Below are 22,165 nucleotides of genomic sequence, written 5' to 3' on the forward strand. Positions count from 1 at the left end.
AATACATTCATTTCATCATTTGTGATACAGAGGATTATTGATACCTGCTATTCTTATCGTTTAATGAATTCCAGCATGTAATGTAGCCATTGACATTTTAGATTCAACCTAAATCTGGATAGGACTAGAATGTAAAAAAAATATGCTTACAAGTACCCCAAAATAACAAGGCATTATGTACTAACCTCATTCATTCAAATTGAATCTCAAGTCTACGTTTTTGGAAGAGCAACTGATCTGTGTTCAATACTTGGAGGGCACTGTAGCCTACATCATTTGCTTTCAAGCTTCATAATTAGCCAGTTACCAATTCATCAATATCTAGGTAAAGCTGAAGTTGAAGCAGGCAAAGTGTGGTTGAGTTAGCTAGCAAGTTTAGCAGCGTTAGTTTATTTCTAGGACATTAGGCAGGCAATCGACACCATTGTGAAACTAAAAGCTTATCAGAGCTGGTCCGAGGTCAAATGGTGGACCATTTGCAATGCGATTCAAACTAGAATTCCTGTCTACTTGAGGATGACATCTTCACTGGACACTTATAATCCTTCAAACTGTTTTAGTATTTCAATGTTGTATGTTTCTAACCGGGCCCAGTTTCATTGCACGATTCATATCTACACAGTAAAGACATCTGCCAATCACACCCTATTCTGTAGGGTTGGTGGCGGACATTTTTAGGCTGTGTAGAGCACACTGGTGTGTGGGAATTCCACAAGTAAGGAAGCCATGCTGTCTGTTTCATAGATTTTGGATTTCATTCTACTTTTAGCATCCACATTTTACCTGTGTTCTTAAATACATATCAGACATTTTTGGAAAGAACCAGTCCTTTTGATGTTAAACCTCTGGTGCACAGCAAGGACAACTTTGTCACACTGCTGATACAGTTGAAGTCAGCAGTTTACATACACTTAGGTTGGAGTCATTATAAAACCGTTTTTCAACCACTCCACAAATGTCTTGTTAACAAACTATAGTTTTGGCAAGTCGGTTAGGACATCTACTTTGTGCATGACACAAGTCATTTTTCCAACATTTGTTTTGTAGACCTCCACAAGTCTGGTTCATCCTTGGGAGCAATTTACAAATGTCTGAAGGTACCACGTTCATCTGTACAAACAATAGTATGCAAGTATAAACACCATGGGACCAGGCAGCCGTCATACCGCTCAGGAAGGAGACGCATTCTGTCTCCTAGAGATGAACCTACTTTGGTGCAAAAAGTGCAAATCAATCCCAGAGCAACAGCAAAGGACCTTGTGAAGATGCTGGAGGAAACAGGTACAAAAGTATCTATATCCACAGTAAAATGAGTCCTATATCGACATAACCTGAAAGGCCGCTCAGCAAGGAAGAAGCCAATGCTCCAAAACCGACATTAAAAAATCCAGACTACGGTTTGCAACTGCACATGGGGAGGAAGATTGTACCTTTTGGAGAAATGTCCTCTGGTTGATGAAACAAAAATAGAACTGTTTGGCCATAATGACCATCGTTATGTTTGGATGAAAAACAGGGAGATGCTTGTAAGCCGAAGAACACCATCCCAACCGTGAAGCAAGGGAGTGGCAGCATCATGTTGTGGGGGTGCTTTGCTGCAGGAGGGACTGGTGCACTTCACAAAATAGATGGCATCATGAGGAAGAAACATTATGTGAATATATTGAAGCAACATCTCAAGACATCAGTTAAAGCTTGGTCGCAAATGGGTCTTCCAAATGGACAATGACCCCAAGCATACTTCCAAAGTTGTGTCAAAATGGCTTAAGGACAACAAAGTCAAGGTATTGGAGTGGCCATCACAAAGCCCTGACCTCAATCCTATAGAAAATTTGTGGGCAGAACTGAAAAAGCATGTGCGGGCAAGGAGCCCTACAAACCTGACTCAGTTACACAAGCTCTGTCAGGAGGAATGGGCCAAAATTCACCCAACTTATTGTGGGAAGCTCGTGGAAGACTACCCGACACGTTTGACCCAAGTTAAACAATTTAAAGGCAATGCTACCAAATACTAATTGAGTGTATGTAAACACCTGACCCACAGGAAATGTGATGAATGAAATAAAAGATGAAATAAATCATTCTCTCTACTATTATTCTGACATTTCACATTCTTAAAATAGAGTGGTGATCCTAACTGAACCAAGACAGGACATTTGTACTTGGATTAAATGTCAGGAATTGTGAAAAACTGAGTTCAAATGTATTTGGCTAAGGTGGATGTAAACTTTCAACTGTCTATCTGTCATGTAACCTGTGTTTGTTGATTTGTTTGTTTCTAGGTGGTGATCATGAGGGACTATCACCATGAGAACGTGGTTGACATGTACAACAGCTACCTGGTTGGAGACGAGCTCTGGGTCGTTATGGAGTTCCTGGAGGGCGGGGCCCTGACGGACATTGTCACTCACACGAGGTAACCAATCATCTGCCACTAGTCCATTCACCTCTATCCTAATGGCTACCTACGCCTGTGGCGCTAACATGACACTTCAATTCCCTGTGTCTGAACAAAGAGGATTTGGATTGTTGTCCCGCTCTCAGGAACTGAAACAGCAAAGCAGAATTCCTCAATAACCCCAAATGGACCTGGTTCCAGGAGTTTTAGTTGTTATACTCAAACTTCTAGATCTTTCTTTCCTCTGTTGTTTCAGTGTCTTCTCCTAAACCTCTCAACGCCTCGTCGTTTAGATTAACACCCATTGTGTCCTTGGTCTTTTAATTACAGTCATTTGCCTGGCGTGTGTCAGTGTGCGTGTCGGTGTTGTGTGCCGCCGTGTCGGGCGCTAATAACACGGTTGCGTGAGGACGCAGTGGCGTCCCTGTCAGTGTGAAGTCGTGAGATGGAGAGAAGAGTCTTCATTAGTTGTGTGAGGAGATGTGGATCCCTCGTTCACCTCCCTGTCTCGTCCCTTTCTCCGACACAGCTGTTTGGATAATCACAGCTGTAGGAATTGTGTTGATAATAGGAAGATATTCAGTATACTACCTACTAGCACAAACAAATCCTGATAGATTTTTTTAACCAGAGGGGGATTAGCAGTTAGACATTATAGTTCATGTGTAATAACAACCATATACCTTACCGTTTAGTGCACTTAGTTCAAGGATGCACGTGTATTTGTGTCATTAACACTGTTAATAGCCGTCAAATGACTGTCAGCAACACGTTTCAGTCATAGAATTCACATCTGTTAGGCCAGGTGAATTATACAAATCTATTTCAGTCGACTCTTTTGTTGCGTAAAATGACTACTCACTGTGTAGAACTGAATAGGAGAACACGCACACAAACAGTTCCACTGCAGGTGAGTACTCCCCTCCCCCCCAATTCTCTCTCTCTCTCCATCATTATCTCTCTCTTTCTCTGATTCTATATCTATTCTCTGTCTCTACCATTCTCTCTCTTGCTTGCTCACTCACTCTCTCACGTTCTCTTTCCATCTCTCTCTCTCGCTCTCTCTCTCTCTCTCTCTTTCTCTCTCTCTCTCTCTCTCTCTCTCTCTCTCTCTCTCTCTCTCTCTCTCTCTCTCTCTCTCTCTCTCTCTCTCTCTCTCTCTCTCTCTCTCTCTCTCTCTCTCACTCTCCCCCCCCCCCCCCCCACTTCTCTCCCTGGGTATCTGCCAACACACACAATGTACCAATGCCAGAATAGCCTATATCTGTGTCGTGTTCCTGTTCCTCAGCCATTTCAATTAGCAACAAAGTTCAATTATCCTCACTAGTATGTGTCGTGGCTGTACTGTACCTTACATATAATCAGCTAATGGAGCTACTGTGTGTGTGTGTGGTGTGTGTGGTGTGTGTCCGCGCATCTGCATGCGATGCCCTTGGCAACTTTGACAGCCTCATTAAACAATACACTTTCTTTTTCATTCTCTGTTTGAAATAATGTACTATCTCGGCAATGATTTGTTTTGTGCGGGCATCTGTGTTTGTGGACGCGTTTTTGTGTAAGTATGTGTGTGGGTGTATCTGTGTGGGTGTATGTGTGCGGGTGTATGTGTGTGAAGCATTGAATCTCCTTTGTCTACACATCAACCTCCCATTTGCTAGATTGTTTTGCAATTCTCAATGCATACATGTGTGACAACAAAACCTGGCACAATCTACGATGGGAGGGAAGTCTAGAGTATGTGTGTGTGTGCGCGCGCGCGTGTGTGTGATGTGAGTTGTTCCTTGCTAAGACAATGGATTCCTGTGGAGTGAGACGGTACAGGGAGGAGAGTGCTGGAGGGGCTGCAGATGAGAGCTGTGTTTGTGTGTGTGTAAAAAACAGTATATATATATATATATATATATATATATATATATTTGTCACGAGCCAAATACAATGGATGTAGACTTTACCGTGACTTATTAGCCCTTCCCAACGATGCAGAGTTCATAAAAATATATTCTAATACAAATAGTAACACAAGAGGAATAAAATACACAAGAATGGAGTACCAGTACCAGATCTCTGTGTGTGTGTGTGTGTGTGTGTGTGTGTGTGTGTGTGTGTGTGTGTGTGTATGTGTGTGTGTGTGTGTGTGTGTGTGTGTGTGTGTGTGTGTGTGTGTGTGTGTGTGTGTGTGTGTGTGTGTGTGTGTGTGTGTGTGTGTGTGTGCGATGATGGGGGAGGTTCTCGCCAGCTGGGGCTTCATGTTAATGTTCTGTGGAGTTCTGTAGAATCAGCCAGACGTACTGTTTACCCCGAGCCCATATGGGACCACACACACACGACTGTTAAGCTTAGTGCACATTACATGGTTATCGCCACGAATTTCATGTTCCTACGATGTTCTCATCTTCCTGGTAAATATATATATTTTTTACATTCACGTGGTCCTTGTGAAAGAACGCATATGCTATAGGGTATGTGTTTGGCAGTGTCCTAACCTCCAACTCTTGACCCACGTGTGTGTGTGTGTGTTTCAGGATGAACGAGGAGCAGATAGCCACCGTGTGTGTGTCGGTGTTGAGGGCTCTGTCGTACCTCCACACGCAGGGAGTCATCCACAGGGACATCAAGAGTGATTCTATCCTCCTCACCAGCGATGGACGGGTAAGACAACATGGATTCTGGACAAAACTAACTTGTAACACTGTGGGACTCTACAGTGTTTTCCAGATGTTGGCTTGACTGGTGGGTTGTGCCCAGTACCTGTTGGGTCACAGCTAAAACCTGTATTGTGGTTAGAAACATGGGTTTCTCATAGTAACCTTGACCAGTAGTGGTGCGGGGTTAAAATCACTGGGGAAGTCAAGAGCGTTGTGATAATTGCGCTGTTTGCTCTATAACATGTTAGTTCATATGTCTTGCGACCGTGATATGTATATAGGGCCTAAAGGCCGAGACAATAAGAAGACACAGTGGCAGAATATATTCTTCCACACCTGTTGTTTCTTCACAAACCCGGAGAGCAGCCTCTGTCCGGTGGCGTCCACAAAGCACATTGCGTGTCACAAACAGTTACATGACCTACAGCGTGGTCAAGCAAGTTCATGTATCCAACATTTTCGGACTACTAAACAACTATTGATTTAGAACCACAGAGAGTTACCGCAAGTCGCAAAGAAAACAGGAGCTGCCTCCACTATTCCAGCACCATTTCAACTACAACATTTCAACATCATCTAGTCACCTATGTTTAGCCTAATACAGAGACAACGAGAAGATGCCAACAAAAAATGTAGTCCAATCATCGTAAGCTAAATATGATGTGACTGTCCATGGTTCTGATATCTGTGTGCGCGTGTGTGCGCTTGCATGCGCGTTCGTTCAAGTAGAAAAAACACGTTGACTCACACTACTTGGAGAGAAACGCCAATGCCATCCTCCTCTTTCATGTTGAGAAACTGTCTATTACTCTGTCATACAGTACACACTTACATGTTTTGTTGTCCTAGGCTACCTGGCTTAAAAACATGCTCACTAGCCTAACTTCCTTAAATGGGCAACGTTAGCTAGTTAATATTAGCCTTCTACATCTAGCTACAGTACATATTGAACCATCCTCTCAGGCCAGGGGCACAATGTATGAATTTATGGTTGGATCAGAATCGTCATTATAATCATTGGCTAGTATGGAGAATTAAGTAAAACCACAAGTCCAAATCTCTATCTCTATCCATGGCTAATAAAGTAAAGGGACAATTTTAGCTAGCTGGCCACCGGAGGACAACATCACAACGAGATGCAGGATTTTCTGTCAGTAATGTATGCTCTCGATGCGATGTGATTTACACTTCTTTTGGTGCGCCAGGACCATTCACATTAGAGCTCACTTAGTAAGCTCAATGCTGATTGGTTATTATTTTATTTATATTTCATCAAGGGAGGCTACATGCTCGCTGGCTTTCCCTTGCATTCAATGCTATGGGCGGCAACAATGTCATACTCTTTTTGATCAGACAGCATCAGAGAGCCTACACACACCGAGACAGAGGGCTGCTGTTTTGCTTGCACAGATGTCTTTTCTGGTGAGGTACATTCAGCCTCTTGCGAATTGAAGGAAAATGATGAAACACAGAGAGATGAAAGAGGTTGTTTTATTTTTTTTTACATATATATTTTTTTGGGGGGGGTCTATCTTCTCTTGGCATCCATGAATACATGCCACTGACCCTTACACCCAGTTTCTCACATGACGCCAAATGATACAATGTTACTTACAATGTAATGTTGCTAAACTCTGCCCTACACACACACAATAACCTACCTCTGTGCTGTTGCCAGTGATGCAGTACGAACTCCTCAAGTGCCTCTGACTGCAGGACTTGAGAGAGAGGAGAGGAGATCATAATCAATTAGCACCCAGTCCTTATTAATTAAAGCCAGCCTAATGCCTCTTAACGAGCTGCTGGAATGTGATGGATGGCTAATTAAGGGATAATAGAAGCAGGATTAGAGTGGCTTATATGAAAACCTCTTCATCCCAAGAGGTCAATGTTCCATTTAATGGTAAAAACACAGAGGGTTTCGATTGAAAGAAAATGGTGAAATATTCATTACTGTCCTTAAATATATTTTCAGAAAAAGGCAACACACATCCATAATGTTTACTGGTAAAAAAAAGAATTTTATATGGGATTTTTGTTTCCCCTTGTACGAAAGTGCTCCGAAAATTCCCATCGAAAACACATTGAGATGATCAACCAAATGTTTTGTTCCCACAGATCAAGCTGTCAGACTTTGGCTTCTGCGCCCAAGTGTCCAAAGAGGTGCCCAAGAGGAAGTCTCTGGTGGGCACGCCCTACTGGATGGCACCGGAGGTCATCTCACGGTTACCCTACGGCACAGAGGTAAGAACACACCTTGCCAAATAACACATTCAAATGTCTGAATAAGTGAGTGAAGCCGGTGTTTGGGAGAAGTATTGGCACGGGTGTTGTCAGGCCTGAGACTAAAAGTACTCAGACCCCTTGAATTTTTCCCACATGTTGTTACGTTATAGCCTTATTCTAAAATGGATGAAATAGTTTTTTTGTCCTCATCAGTCTACACACAATACCCCATAATGACAAAGCAAAAATGGGTTTATAGAAATGTTTGCAAATGTATAAAACATTTAAAAAACTGAAAATATTACATTTAAAATCAAATCTATCAAATCAAATTTGATTGGTCACATACACATGGTTAGAAGATGTTATTGCGAGTGTAGCGAAATGCTTGTGCTTCTAGTTCTGACAGTTCAGTAATATCTAACAAGTAATCCAACAATTCCACAAGAACTACGTAATAAACACAAATCTAAGTAAAGGGATGGAATAAGAATATGTACATATAAATATATGGATGAGCAATGACCAAGCAGCATAAGCAAGATACAATAGATGGTATAAAACACAGTATATACAAATGAGATGAGTAATGCAAGATATGTAAACATTATTAAAGTGACATTATTAAAGTGACTAGTGATCCATTTATTAAAGTGGCCAATGATTTCAAGTCTGTATGTAGGCAGCAGCCTCTCCGTGTCAGTGATTGCTGTTTAACAGTCTGATGGCCTTGAGATAGAAGCTGTTTTTCAGCCTCTCGGTCCCAGCTTTGATGCACCGGTACTGACCTCACCTTCTGGGTGGTAGCCTGGTTAACAGGCAGTGGCTTAGGTGGTTGTTGTCCTTGATCTTTCTGGCCTTCCTGTGACATTGGGTGCTGTAGGTGTCCTGGAGGGCAGGTAGACCGCACCACCCTCTGGAAAGCCTTGCAATTTCCATTTACATAAGTATTCCGACCATTTAATCAGTACTTTGTTGAAGCACCTTTGGCAGCAATAACAGCCTTGAGTCTTCTTGGGTATGACGCTACAAGCTTGGCACACTTGTATATGAGGAGTTTCTCCCATTCTTCTCTGCAGATCCTCTCAAGCTCAGGTCTCTCCAGAGATGTTCCATCGGGTTTCAATCTAGGCTCTGGCTGAGCCACTCAAGAACATTCAGAGACTTGTCTAGAAGCCACTTCTGCGTTGTCTTGGATGTATGCTTAGGGTCATTGTCCTGTTTGAACATGAACCTTCGCCCCAGACTGAGGTCCTGAGTAGTCTCCCAGTCCCTGCCGCTGAAAAACATCCCCACAGCATGATGCTTCCTCCACCATACTTTCCTCCAGACGTGACGCTTGGCATTCAGGCCAAAGAGTCCGGTCTTGTTTTCATCAGACCAGAGAATCTTGTTTCTCATGGTCGGAGAGTCCTTTAGGTGCCTTTTGGCAAACTCTAAGCGGGCTGTCATGTGAATTTTACTGAGGAGTGGCTTCCATCTGGCCACTCTACGGTAAATGCCGGATTGGTGGAGTGCTGCAGAGATGGCTGTCCTTCTGGAAGGTTCTCCCATCTCAATAGAGGAACTCTAGAGCTCTGTCAGAGTGACCATCGGGTTCTTGGACACCTTTGTCACTTCGGGTTTTTGGCCAGGACAATTCCTTCAACCTCATGGCTTGGTTTTCGCTCTGTCAACTGTCGAACATTATATAGACAGGTGTGTGCCTTTCCAAATCGTGTCCAATCAATGGATTTACTACAGGTGGACTCCAATCAAGTTGCAGAAAGGATGATCAATGGAAGCAGGATGTACCTGAGCTCAATTTCGAGTCTCATAGCAGAGGGTCATTTACTTATGTAAATGTGATATTTTAATTTTTACATTTTTAAAAATGTATAAAAAACTGTTTTTTTCTTTGACATTGGAGTATTGTGTGTGGATCGATGAGGGAAAATGTGAATTTAATACATTTTAGAATAAGGCTTTAGGGCATTATCAATTTTATGCAAAGGGTTACCAACATATTCAAATAATGGTTGACATATTTTCATTAAAAAAATATATTTTGCTGAATTTATTCATACTATTTCATCCTTCCACGAGATATTGTCCCGACACAAATCCGGGGTTCCTACCCAAGCCGGCTGGTCATTTGTTCTATGGGTTTGGTTGCTTAAAGCGCGACCCAGTCGTTCAGCCTTTTTGTTCTGTACACAGTCGTTCATTCTTCTATGTTCCATTGCCATACTGGCTGGGAATGTTCTTATCCCTTGCTTGCTAGCTAGCCAACTATGGCTAACTTACAGTCACAGCAAAGGTCAAAAAGAATAACAACAGTAGCATTTGCATTTGTTTAAGCTGTTTTCCAAATGACATTTATTTGCATACAGCCTGGCATAGAGAACTGTGCTCTCTCGTCAGGGTGATGTTGTTCAGAGGAGCTAGCCAACAGCACAGCTAAGACAATCACTTCCAACTGAAGCTGGAAAGACTGCAAACTAGCTGCACTTCATTTCCTTTTATCTTTTTTTCAATTGACATTTCTTTGAAAATATCCATAAAAATGATGCCAGCTGATTCATGATTTCGACTGGCTGAGAAATGCTGCCTGACTGTCTGCCTCGTCCCAACCCCGACACGTTCGTTACTATGGGACAGCTGGAGAACTCATTTTTAATATCGAAACAATGTTGCAAATGTCGGAGAGACAGACAGCAAGGTTTATACAAATCTCCTCTGTGGAAAATGAAATGTTAATCTTAAAGAAATGTGAGATAATGTCTAGATGCTGTTTATGGTGGAGATCATGTTTAAAACGGGCCTTGCTTGGCTGATGAGACAGTGGATTGCGTAGACATATGGCACAGAGTAAATGGGCATTTTAACGTCATAGTATTTTGTGGAATAGAACAATCACCATTCAGGATTAGGCCCTCCCGTTGCATAATGTTGTAGAAAGTGAGCTGTGAAAAAAGACAATAACACCATTCACACTGCCTGCTAGGTGGATATCTGGTCGTTGGGCATCATGGTGATAGAGATGATAGATGGGGAACCCCCGTACTTTAACGAACCCCCTCTACAGGCCATGAGGAGGATACGAGACAACCTGCCCCCACGGCTAAAGGAGTCACACAAGGTCAGCAGGGCTCATTTTTTTCATAATCATTTTAATTGGCACATTTACAGAAATGTTTATTGATGTCAGTTATTCCCCTAAATCAAATAAATAGTAATGTGTTCTTTTTCTCTCCTTCAGGTATCATCGGTTATGAGGGCCTTCCTCGACCTGATGTTAGTTAGAGAGCCGTCTCAGCGAGCCACAGCCCAGGAGCTTCTCCAGCACCCCTTCCTCAAGCTCTCGGGCCCACCATCTTGCATCGTCCCCCTAATGAGGCACTACCGCCACCGCTGACCTGACCTCCCGCCACCAGGGCGGCACCACACACCCTGCCAAACAAACACCCACATGACCTGAGAGACTACGCCACTAAAACAAACACTCACACCTGTAACCGAGCAGTAGTTTAGCTAGAGGAATTATTTACAAAGAAAAGATTAAAGAGAAACATGATATCTTCTATTTTGAAAAATACTATATAAAGTTCAACACTGGAGCATAGGGGACTGTACTGTAGGAGTCTCTTCTTCAGTCTTCTGTGGCAGGCTTATTGCTTATACGGGCGCCAAATGCTAACAAATGCGAGCCTCTTGGTTCGTACTCTTTGGCTTCACTAGGCTGCTAGACCAGTAGGGTGGGTCGTCCCAGTGCAGTTTCCTCTCTTACTAGGCTGTCTGTGAGTCCTGTAGAGTTGTACTGTAGTAGCCATCGACTAGAGCGTAGACAGTGTGCAGTGATCAGCTGACACTGCCTGGCTGGCAGCCGTGTTGACGGACCTATGAGACACGCCCACCGCCCCCAGACATGAGCATTAGATCTCAGAGCAATCAGGAAGCAGCATTTGGTGTTGACGAGTATTTGGTGATGTCTGAGTGGGGGCGGTGTGGGTGTGTCTTAGTCTGGCTAGAAGACAGGCTGTTCGCCTATTGGTGGAATAAAAACATCGCTCTCTTCACTTCTCTTTTCTCACACTAACAGTGAAAATGTATTTTAGAGAAATATGTAAGTTTTTCTGTACAGTTTTGATAATTTGCAGTATTTTATTGTGTCGTGACCATTGTGATATGGGCAGTATTACATAGAAATCAGAGTTTCTGCGAAGATCTTTCCTACTGTTTATAATAATAATCCATTTTTTCATTAAGAATTTAACCCCTAACTGTTACAAAAATGAACATGAATATATTTATTATCCCACATTTGTGGACAGAACCTCCATTGAGTGTGGAAAAAGGGTAAGGCCAGAATTTTGTATGCTGTTTTAAAGTATTTATTTATTTTTTTGAATTTGAAAGGTTTATTTTTTGGTAGTGTGGCCTTTCTTTTTGTTTTATGTTTATAAATATCAACAGCCAGACAAACAGTGATGTTGATTATATCATACAAGCAATACCCCAAGCATATCCATCATCACCATCATTTATTCATCTTTATAAAAAATGTCATTTTTTACAAATCCCACGTAGCACTGTTTGAGTGGAAAGATAAGAGAAGATATCAGTTTATTTGTAAAAGAGACATTCATTCTTTACCCATCATGACACTCCTATAAATTCAATGGACACTCATCCAAGACTCCTATAGCAATATCTGAGCTTCTCAGTCTGATACACACAGTGGTAAAAGGTCTGTTTTTCTACTCTCACACATCCTGGCTGTCATCTGTTCCTTATCTCTCTCTCTCTGTCTCTCTCTCTCTCTCTCTCTCTCTCTCTCTCTCTCTCTCTCTCTCTCTCTCTCTCTCGCACACACACACACACACACACACACAAACAACTGTGCCGCGATCTGATTCTCAGTTCTAATTGGAAAGTGTAACCCCATTTTGTTTTTAACACATCATTCACTGTGAGATGTAAATATGAACGTGTGTGTGTGCGTGTGTGCGTGTGTGTGAGAGCTGGTTTCGGGACTTGAATGAGTACTACTATCCGTGGTGTTGCTTGTACAGTGATATTGCATGTTTGTTATCAGTGAAGCTGGTTTCAATTAAAAAAGCCCATTAAAACATTGACAAGTGTAGCATGTGTTTTTCCACACTCTCATCTCATCAAAAGTATGTTTGAACTGAAATATGGATGTTGGTGTAGGAGTCTGACTGCAGGCTTATTGCTTCCTGTTTAGGTCTTATCCAATAAATGGGATTTTTCCAGTGGCCAGTGGCGTTGCAGCTGCACTTGAGACCACCGCTGTCCTGTGGTTCTGAACGTCAGATCGCGAGGTTCCCAGTTCACTGCTGTCCATGGTGCTGATATCTCCCATTGCCGCTAGTTGCTTGTTGTTTAAGTTATGTCCCACCTTGTCCACATAACACTACAGATTACCAATAATTATGTTTTTGCCCAACCCTGATACCAAATACCAAACCATGGGTTTTAATTGAATATGCCGCTAAACATACGTAATAATGTTTAGCGGGGCACTTCAGTGGACACGGGTGTGTCTCCAAAATAGCCTTGCCTCTTTAGCTGAAACGACTAGAGGACTAATAGATAGATACACGCATCACATGACTAGAAAATATAGGAGGCCATTGTTTTTTCCCCTCTTCTTGTGTGGAAGGAACTATAATAGGATATTGATTTGGTTTGACCCATAGAGATAGATAGAGGACTCATCTTTATGTCTGTGTCATTATAGCATCTGTGACAGCATGGGCAGTGCCATTGAGGCTACAACTCATAGGACTACCACCCAGTTGACTACTTTGAGTACTTTAAAATGGCGGAAGCATGGTGGAAGCACTCAATGGTGCTGCCCATGCTAAAACAGCCTTTTGGCCACCAAAGGCCTCTATCATTCTCTATGGTTTGACCCAGGAGAATAAAAATCCTCTTTCACAAGAAGAAACCTTAAAAGGAAGACAGGTAATGCAATTTATGGAAGACGGGTAATGACATTTTTGGATTACCCAAACTCTGTGAAGTAATTTGATTACATTCAGTTACTTTTTGGATTTCTTTCACCTTAAGAGGCATTAGAAGAAGACAAAAAAAACATGTTAAAGGCAATATGATTAATGATGTCTTTGGTGTTCAAACAAAGAGTTGTGGATGTCACGCATGCTCCATTCACTTTCAATTGTTACTTGCTCATGTCGCGTTTCCTCTGACGGCCCAGTGTCAAACGGCGAGATCAATACTCCATCTCCGCCTCGACGCCTTGGCCATGCCATGCCGGACAGGAGCATCGATCACCCAGGTTCAGACGCAGCTCTCAGCCACTCCCATGGAGGACTCATGGTTAAGACATTGATGAGTGGGATGAATGTTTACCCCCCCCCCCCCTCCCTCCCATCTATTTCACTGTTTAAGTCCATTCAGTGCGACAATGTTTTATGTTAAGTTCTCATGTTCTGAAATATTTGTCAACTGTAGTATCTGGGGAAAAAAACGGCTACCGAAATGTATTTTACGATGCCTATCCAACAATCTGAGCGAATGAAAGCTGTCTTAATGTGGTAGACAAGTTTGATAGTGAGCAATGCACAAAGAAAACGGGAAAAACAGGCTTACACAGGCTTAGGATATCTCCTGTAAAATTTATTTCAGTGAACATTAAAGTAGCATCAGCATAGTTTTCTATGCATAGTCTTTCTGAAAATAGTGTACATTTATTATTTTTAAATCTTAAATATCTTTGCACATTTCTTTCACAATGATAAACACAATGATAAACTTCTTCTGACATTCTGATATGAGATAAATGTATTAAATATTTTTTTTTTTTGGGGGGGGGGGCACGTTTTTACACACCATGTTTTCCTTCTTTTTTTTCAATTTACGTTTCATATTTTTTTCTTGACATAATTCCATCGAGTCAGATCTGGAAAATGATCCGTTCATACCAAAGTAAAGCGTTTACAGCAATGATTTATTTTGCATGATTTCTGAAGTTCATTGAAACACCTGCACAGTGTACATACACACCACAACACCGTCCACTTTCACCACGATGGTTGCATTCTAAAACATAAAGTAAAAACTGGGGTCCGGAAAGTAAGAACCTCAGCTGAACATCAACTCTGGACCTGCTAACCTGCGAGGTTTCTTTTGTAGCTCGTTGACAGAAAAGACAGAGACACGTGATGGGGGGGGGGGGGGGGGGGGAATGATGACAAAAGCGCAGGCCTCTCAACAAAAAAACGTCGATTTCTGGACAGCAGAACACACAGGGGTGGAACGCTAACTGAAGAAGAAAAAAACGCGTGCGTAAATCGAATGTTGCGCAAGTCTCCAAATGACTTCAATGCAGGATTTTACGAGAACGCTCCAAGTTACGCACACGTATCTCAAGTTAGCCATATCGCAAGTTAGGCCTCCATAAAGTTATGGCCTACTCTCCAATATTTGGGGAGTTCAGAGCAAGGGAAGTCACATTGGTTTGACTTTGGAGAGGCAGGAGCGTTGTGGTTATAATTGTAGTCTAGTACCATATTTTTTATATCCTTGAATGGAGAGTAGTCATGTCATCTTGTTTTTAATGTCCTATATCCTTGAACATGGAGAGTCGTAGTGATTTGTAGTGTCTGATTCCTTACATGTCTTGAACATCATGTTGTGCTTGTTTCAATGTCCTATTACCTTGTACATGGAGAGTCATTGTGTTGATGATGATCTAATGTTTGATTCCTTAGATGCTCTTGAACATGGGGAGTCTTGGAATGTTGTTCTACTGTACTATCATTGACCATGGAGAGTTGTCATATAGTGTTTGTTTCAATGTCCAGTTCCTTACATGTTCTTGTACATGGACCGGTCGCGGGGCAGCTGTGGCTGGGTGACAGCGGTCAGTTTGAGGTGGAAGTGGTAGACGGACAGCGTGATGACGATGATGAGGCCCAGGATGAAACCCAGGATCAGAGGAAGAGTCTCCTCCAGCTGTTCCCGCTGGTCTGTGATGCACTTATAGGCTGCAGGGTGAAACACACACACAGAATACATTAGTGTGTGTGTGTGTGTGTGTGTGTGTGTGTGTGTGTGTGTGTGTGTGTGTGTGTGTGTGTGTGTGTGTGTGTGTGTGTGTGTGTGTGTGTGTGTGTGTGTGTGTGTGTGTGTGTGTGTGTGTGTGTGTGTGTGTGTGTGTGTGTGTGTGTGTGTGTGTGTGTGTGTGTGCGTGTGTGTGTGCGCGCATCTGTCTATCTGTCCATATGTGTGCATGTGTGAGTGTGTTACCCACACACATACATACACACACACACACACAGTTCTATCTACACATGGGTTTGCGGCTAAAGCTACATGATTGGCCTGCAAACCTAATCCTGACCTAAACCCTAACTGTTACACTAACCTAACTTTAACCAATAAGGAAATTCAAAATTCGAGTTCCCTGGTCAGTCAGGTCCCTTTAGTTTTTCCCATGCCCACAGTGAGAAGATTCTCCTCTATGTGAGAGAGCCTTCACATGACCTCGCTGATTAGTATTAGATCAAAGGTCAACACATAATAATATGAGGTCAACATGTCCCAGAAACAGTCTCACTGGACTCTAAATTAGAAAGTGTCATATTTAAAGGCAACAGTCAGGGCCTTAAACTAGTTTAGCTCATATAAGGTAAGCGATATGTCGTACTGTTTACATGTACTATAGCCTTCTGATGTTCTGGATCATGGGATGGATTTTATGTTTATGTTTTCAATGGTGGCCTTTTCTGGTGGTTTGCAGATTTTCCAGAATGTAGCTTTAAATGTTCATTAATACAGTATGTTCCAGATGAAAGGCCACTGTACACCAAGGGTTAATAAACACTATAGTTGAAGGGCACCGTAGCAAAACGCAGTCTAGTTTACTGCAGTCCAGAGAGAGAAGAGTGATAGCCTTTAGAGGACACAGTGACTGACAGTATATATCTAACTACAGTCGTAAAGTCTGCATTGAGGACAGGGCTATAACTACAGCCATAAAGTCCTAATGACCTCTCTCACGTTCCCCTCTATCTATCTCTCTCTTCTCTCTTTTCCTTTTCCTCTCTTTTCCTCCCTCCCTCCCTCCCTCCCTCCCTCCCTCCCTCCCTCCCTCCCTCCCTCCCTCGCTCTGCAGCCATACTCTTCAAACTGCAGCAACCAGCCCCCACAGAGAGAGAGAGAGAGAAGGAGGGTGAAGGAGATGGCGAGGAAGGGCGGGGGGGGGGCGCAGTTTGTAGGGGTTGTGAGATAAGTTCTCCAATACTACTGTACGGTAACCTCTCATTATCATCCTCATCATCCTCACTAGTGTCATATCATTCCTCCAGGTGACAACCTTTATTATACGGGGCTGTACATTTGACATGGATGGGACATTTGCTGATTTTGCAACATTTGCCATGAGAGGAGTACCACCGTAGGTTGTTGTGCTATACCTTCACTGAACATGGCTGGTATGATGTCATGGCTAGATCATGTACCTTCACTAAACATGAAGTCTGAGTTGATGTCGAAGGGCTGGATCTGAATGTCACTCATGGCGACAGTCACTCCCTTTTGGTGGTCACTGGAGATGAGGGTGAGTGTCTGCTTAGCCTCGCAGACATAGGAGTGGCCAGCAGGGGTCACTAGCGCTGACAGACCGTGGGAGCTGGCTGTGTGCTTCCCAGCTAGATGGAGAGATGGGATAGGAGAATGCAGTACGTGAGGAAACATACTATATGGGTAGGTTGGTCTAAAAGAAGAGCACAGGAATTCCCACAAGACTGACAAAGTGAGACACACAGCTAGCCAGACAGACAGACAGGCAATCCCGAACGCACACACACGCACATCTACACATGCACACACAAGCATGCATGCATTTCATACAGAAAAACACAAAAACGCAACATGCATAGAAATAAGTCAAATAAAGGCTACAAAATATTGAAATAAATTTGGAATAATAGAGTATTCATATTAATATTTATGAAATCATTTGGAACAAATATCGAAATTTAACAACGTCTAAGTATAAAACGTATTAGGGCTGTAGGAATCACTTTGTTTCTACACGCAGGTAAAACGGCCACTGCGGCAGATGCACACCAATAGCGTGTCCAGAAAAGACGGGCTTTTTATCCAGCAAAAAAGTCACCGTTTTCTTTCAATAATTCCGTGTTCAACTTCTGCCTGTCCCGTCATGAGTTTTAAAATGTGAATTAATACTGAATCCAAAAACTGTGCTGTTGGGGTAGGCTACGGGAATTTCAACATTAGCTCATCATATGTCTAATCGAAATTACTGAAATTAATCAAAAGTGACGAAAAAAAACTATAAAACAGGAACATCATAATAATAATTATAAGAAGAAGAAGGTTTTTTTGAAGAAAAATATATTTAAAAAACTCCGAAATAAGGCCTAATTATGTTTATTGCCTTTCTTTATTGCACACGTTTAGTGCAAATATTAAATAATTATTAAACGAAACCATTTTGCAAAACATACACAGAAAATGCTGAGTGGGATATAAATGCTACTCACGGTTGTATGGGTTGATGAAATGGGTTTTCTCCGAGGTGTCATAAACAAACTGCAATTTGCTAATCTTCCACACCTCATCTCCCTTGTCACGGGTTTCCTGCCACACACACACACACACAGTCATCACCAGCAGAAGAAGAACATTACGGATGTTATGTGTAGGCGTTGTTATCTAAACATATTTTTACATGAATCCCACGCGGGATAAACGCTCTTAATGATTTTGGGTCATTGTAATTAGACGCGGTTGCCTACTGACTGTTTCACAGTAGGGGACAAACCTTGACGAAGTTGATGCGGAGTGTGTAGGCCTTATCCTTCCACGAGATGTGTATATCGGCGTCCTGGCTCCCGCATTTCCCTTCAATGTCTGCCCCGCGAGGCAGAGCCAGATACGCATTCTCCGTGATGAGCTGCAGAGAACAGAAGGGAAACAAACACCAGTGTGTGATTGATGGTCACATGCGTTTCTCAATAGACTAGTCTTCTTTGATGATAATATGGCCTTGTTTCACACTGGCACGCTGTTGCTACAGTCGACCAATACGGGTTTCCAAAATATCAGCACATCATTTTACGCACAGCCCACCGCGCGTAATACCGTGGCATGGGTGCCCCATGTGTGTCTAAATGAGAGTAAATTCTCACATACAGAAATGTGTCAGTGTCAGTCTAAATTGACAACCGAAGTCTGACGGGCTGTGTCCACCCACACATTCCCAGCGGTATACTAGGCTATTATAGTGAGGATAAGGTCCAAAAGGTAAGTGCCATGAAAAGTAGTGTTAAACTAACTGTATTATCTACGCAGTTGTATATGAAATCTTGACTTGGACACCTTACATGCGAAGTAAAAAGAACACAGAGCCATGAAATATCGGAGTTGTTACTTACGTCTATCCCGTTGATCGCGAGGACGTCGAAGGGGACCGTGAAGCGGACAGCGAACTCGACCATGAGGCAGGTGGTCCCGTTCTCCCGGACCACGAAGATGTCTTTGTCTGGGTTGGTGGACAGACCGGAGAGATTCTCTCCCTCTTGCTCAGCCGTCACGGTCAACCGGGCCAGGATCCCTGAAAACGGGTTGGTACTGTGTAAGGGTCACGTCATCAGTGTAGAGTACAGGGGTAACAGAGTGGCAAATACATGACAGTTTATGTTTATTTTTTTTTTTTTTTGCGTCATCGATATGGCAATGAATATGCCCAAACATGTGAGGTCTGCAGAAGGAATAGAATAAAATAGAATCTGTAGGCAATAGTATAATGAAAGATGGTTCACAGGAATGTGTTTTACAGTCAATGCTGTTACAGACTGGAGTGCATGCCATGCAACATGCATGATCAGCAAAACCAGGCAGCCCGAAGACTCAAAGATTAGACTCAAAGGGGCTTCTTGTCTCCCAGAAGAAAACTGTTGGGAGCAATGAATGAGGACCTATAGCTTCGCTTGAGTACATTTGCCCACTTAGATGTAACAGTACCCAGCTACATGACACGGATGTAGTATACATTTTAAATCTCACCGCATGTCTATGCTAGAAAAATGGGCAGGACATAGAGATGTCCACACCGGTGAGTCTAATACATGTTATAATAATGACTTGCATTTGAGTATTCTTCTCACAACGAGCTTTTCACTGCACTGACGTTGAATACAGGTACCCCCCCCCCCCCCCCCCCCCCAACACGCACACAAACACACACATGCGCACACACACACACACACACAAAGACAGCCAGACACGCAGGCTGCTTTGTGCAGTCACGACCGAAATATCGTATGCAACACACGCGCGCGCGCGCACACACGCACTCACACACACACGCACGCACACATACACACACACACACACACACACACACAGTCGACGCTTACCGAACAAACGTAGCAGAAGTCCTGCGCTGTCCAAGGTGCTGAATCTGAGCCGCTCCATTGTACTGGATCCAGGCACTGAAACGGCTAACTGGCGGGGTAGCCTGTATAGTGAACCCGCAAAGAAAGAGAGAGAGGGAGAGATTGAAAGAATAGAGAGAGAGCGAGAGAGAGAAAGAAAGAAAGCAATGAGGGATCCCGCTGCTCAGCGTCAGGTAGTCACGCTCATATCATCGCGAATGCAGCAAATCTCCAGGTGGACGTGAGAGAGATAGCATCCGGTTTGCTGCGCATTAAAATGCCACAGTTGTTCAGTTGCCGCTTTCTGAACACCTTGTACTGCTCTAGACTCTCTCCGCGCTCTGAATTCAGTCGATGAGAGAGCTTTAGGTGAGCGTCGCCTGCGGCAATGCAGAGTTTCCCCTGTACATATACCAACAGATAACAACACTCTGGGTGACTCACGTGATTCACCGGGGGAAGAAGTTCAGTTTCTCTCCCGAAGTTTGTTTCTTCCAAAGAGCTTCGCTGCAGCAACCGCAGCTAGTCCCGCAATGCTTCTGTTTCCATCACTGTGATTGCAGCTGAGGTGTGTGTGTGTGTGTGTGAGGGGGATCGTTGCTACCCCCTCCTCTCTGCTTCTGAGCAAGATTGCAGCTGCTGTGGTGTATGTGCGTGCGTGGATTGCAGTCTGGCAGCGCGCTCTCTCTCTCACACACAGCTCAGTGTGTGTGAACTCAGGCTTGGGGACACCCGCGCAGTGTCCTCCTCTCACACCTTTGCCAAAGACATTGTTCATAATATACAGTGTACATACATACCCTTGACTACCGTGTGTGTATGATTAAAACAATTGTAAACGCCACTAAACATATGAGTCGAAACGAATGAGTATGTGTGTGATGTGTCAGATGATGTTAGACTTTATCGCTTGTAATCCGGCAATAGTGGACATTGTCCGTAAATGCTACTGACTCAGAAAAGAATAGCTGACAGAGTCAAAACTCTGTCAACCGTTCAGCTGTGACAGTTGACACTCCTATGCTCAAGTCACCTCCACCCACCCCCCCCCCCCCCCCTTTCCACTTCACAAACACAGGCAACAATAAAGTCTGCATCATACAGTGAAAAAAATATTCCTATAACGCCCTGTAAATGTGATAGCATTCTCAGTATACTTGACCCAGTACTCAGAATGACCCAGTTTTCTAAAGTCAAGGTTTTGTGAGGGTTTTATAACTTACCATGGAGCTTGACGTTGAGGAAACACACACACATACTCTCTCCTCCAGAGAATACAAACCCTTGCCATTTTTAAATACAAACGAATATATATTTATTCATTCATCTTAATAATTCACAATTTAAGAATATAATAATTATAATATAATTAGAAACGCAGACCCATGAAAACGATTTAAAGAAATGTCATGTCTATTGATATTTCCCAACCGTTATGAATAGCTATGCAGGGGATGACGTTTGCTATTCATAGTAAATGCACATAATCTTTATGGTAGCACAGGAATCCTCTTTGTGCTTGAGGCTTCCCCGTGGATATGCCTTACGTTTGTCCCACACCCTTCCCAACACTATACAAGGGGGCAGTGTGTGTGGCTTTTTGTTCCAGTCCAAAACAGTACCAACACACCTGATTCAACTAATCTCATAGTCCTCAATCTAAAATCACGAGTAGGTTAGTTTAATCCAGTGTTTTAGTAGGCCTAGTTCTGGAATAAAAACAGTGGGAATAAAAGATTGCAAATACTTCAGCTCTCCAATGGGACATTTGGCTATTACGCATGGCGCACAAGACATACGGTTTAATCTGAACGCGGAATTCCTCGCGGTGAACCTGAGGCGGGATCTCCTCCACACGCGACCTCCTGCGCCTCCTTCCCGCTCTGTTTAAACGTGGGGAAAGTAAATCTCCGTAACAGTTTGTTGCCCAATACTGTTAAAGTCGTTGAGGAGCTGGAAACAGGCAGTGTAACATCTGCAATGTTGGTGTTGGCAGTTGGTGGAACGTTTCTCCACATAGTTTTGAACGGTCAGGTAGCACAGGACTGATACTTGTAAGGCAAACTGCACATTTTCTGTAATAGCTATCTTCAAATCACCTCATATTAAAGTCAGGTGCTGTTTTCAGTTTGTCCTTATCCGATTCTTCTTTTCCTTTGTTACCTGTGTGGGCAGTTAGTAGGATACCAAGACGAGAGGCAGTTGGCGCAGCTAGTGACGCACAGCTTTTGGTGGTCTTCAGGGTGTTGTCAGAGCTGGTCAACTTGCCCCCAGGTTTGGTGACTTTACAGACGTTTTTCGGGCAGGTCAGGTTGTTAGATCGAGGAGGGGGGTTGAGGGTGAGGACAACAGAGAAAAAACAGCCCCTGTGGGTATGTAGGGCTGTCAGTCTCTATCTAAAACTCCTCAATGGAATCCATTGACAGTAATCGACTCGTTAAGACCAGATAATTTACTCTGTG

The 22,165-nt window shown here is 43.1% G+C and overlaps 2 protein-coding genes across 5 annotated transcripts in view; one reads left to right on the forward strand and one right to left on the reverse strand.

The window, feature by feature from the left end:
- Nucleotides 1-12,384, forward strand: part of LOC109900967 (serine/threonine-protein kinase PAK 5) — a 112,496-nt gene extending 100,112 nt beyond the window's left edge. For all 4 annotated transcript variants that reach the window (XM_031837512.1, XM_031837510.1, XM_020496900.2 and 1 more), the window contains 5 exons: nucleotides 2,283-2,416; nucleotides 4,921-5,047; nucleotides 7,162-7,287; nucleotides 10,256-10,390; nucleotides 10,511-12,384. In XM_031837512.1, the coding sequence (XP_031693372.1) occupies nucleotides 2,283-2,416; nucleotides 4,921-5,047; nucleotides 7,162-7,287; nucleotides 10,256-10,390; nucleotides 10,511-10,666 (678 nt within the window). In that variant the 3' untranslated portion in view covers nucleotides 10,667-12,384. The remainder of the gene's footprint in view (nucleotides 1-2,282; nucleotides 2,417-4,920; nucleotides 5,048-7,161; nucleotides 7,288-10,255; nucleotides 10,391-10,510) is intronic.
- Nucleotides 12,385-13,888: 1,504 nt separating this feature from the next.
- Nucleotides 13,889-20,416, reverse strand: LOC109900314 (lysosome-associated membrane glycoprotein 5). Its single transcript, XM_020496003.2, has 7 exons — nucleotides 20,148-20,416; nucleotides 19,686-19,786; nucleotides 18,702-18,880; nucleotides 18,089-18,220; nucleotides 17,808-17,904; nucleotides 16,761-16,949; nucleotides 13,889-15,284 (listed from the first exon to the last, which is right to left on the reverse strand). The coding sequence occupies exons 2-7, from the start codon at nucleotides 19,741-19,743 to the stop codon at nucleotides 15,106-15,108; spliced, it is 834 nt and encodes a 277-aa protein (XP_020351592.2). The 5' UTR covers nucleotides 19,744-19,786; nucleotides 20,148-20,416; the 3' UTR covers nucleotides 13,889-15,105.
- Between the last annotated feature and the right edge of the window lie 1,749 nt (nucleotides 20,417-22,165).

Source organism: Oncorhynchus kisutch, linkage group LG12 (genome assembly GCF_002021735.2).
Source record: "Oncorhynchus kisutch isolate 150728-3 linkage group LG12, Okis_V2, whole genome shotgun sequence".
Lineage (NCBI taxonomy): Eukaryota > Metazoa > Chordata > Actinopteri > Salmoniformes > Salmonidae > Oncorhynchus > Oncorhynchus kisutch.

What these genes read in the sequence shown, in the direction of transcription:
- LOC109900314 (XM_020496003.2), bottom strand. Translation starts at nt 19,743, where the DNA reads ATGGAGCGGCTCAGATTCAGCACCTTGGACAGCGCAGGACTTCTGCTA. An exon ending in ACTTCTGCTACGTTTGTTCG is followed by an intron (nt 18,881 to 19,685) that starts GTAAGCGTCGAC and finishes ACCCGTTTTCAG; the next exon opens with GGATCCTGGCCCGGTTGACC. An exon ending in TTTCATCAACCCATACAACC is followed by an intron (nt 16,950 to 17,807) that starts GTGAGTAGCATT and finishes CTCTCCATCTAG; the next exon opens with CTGGGAAGCACACAGCCAGC.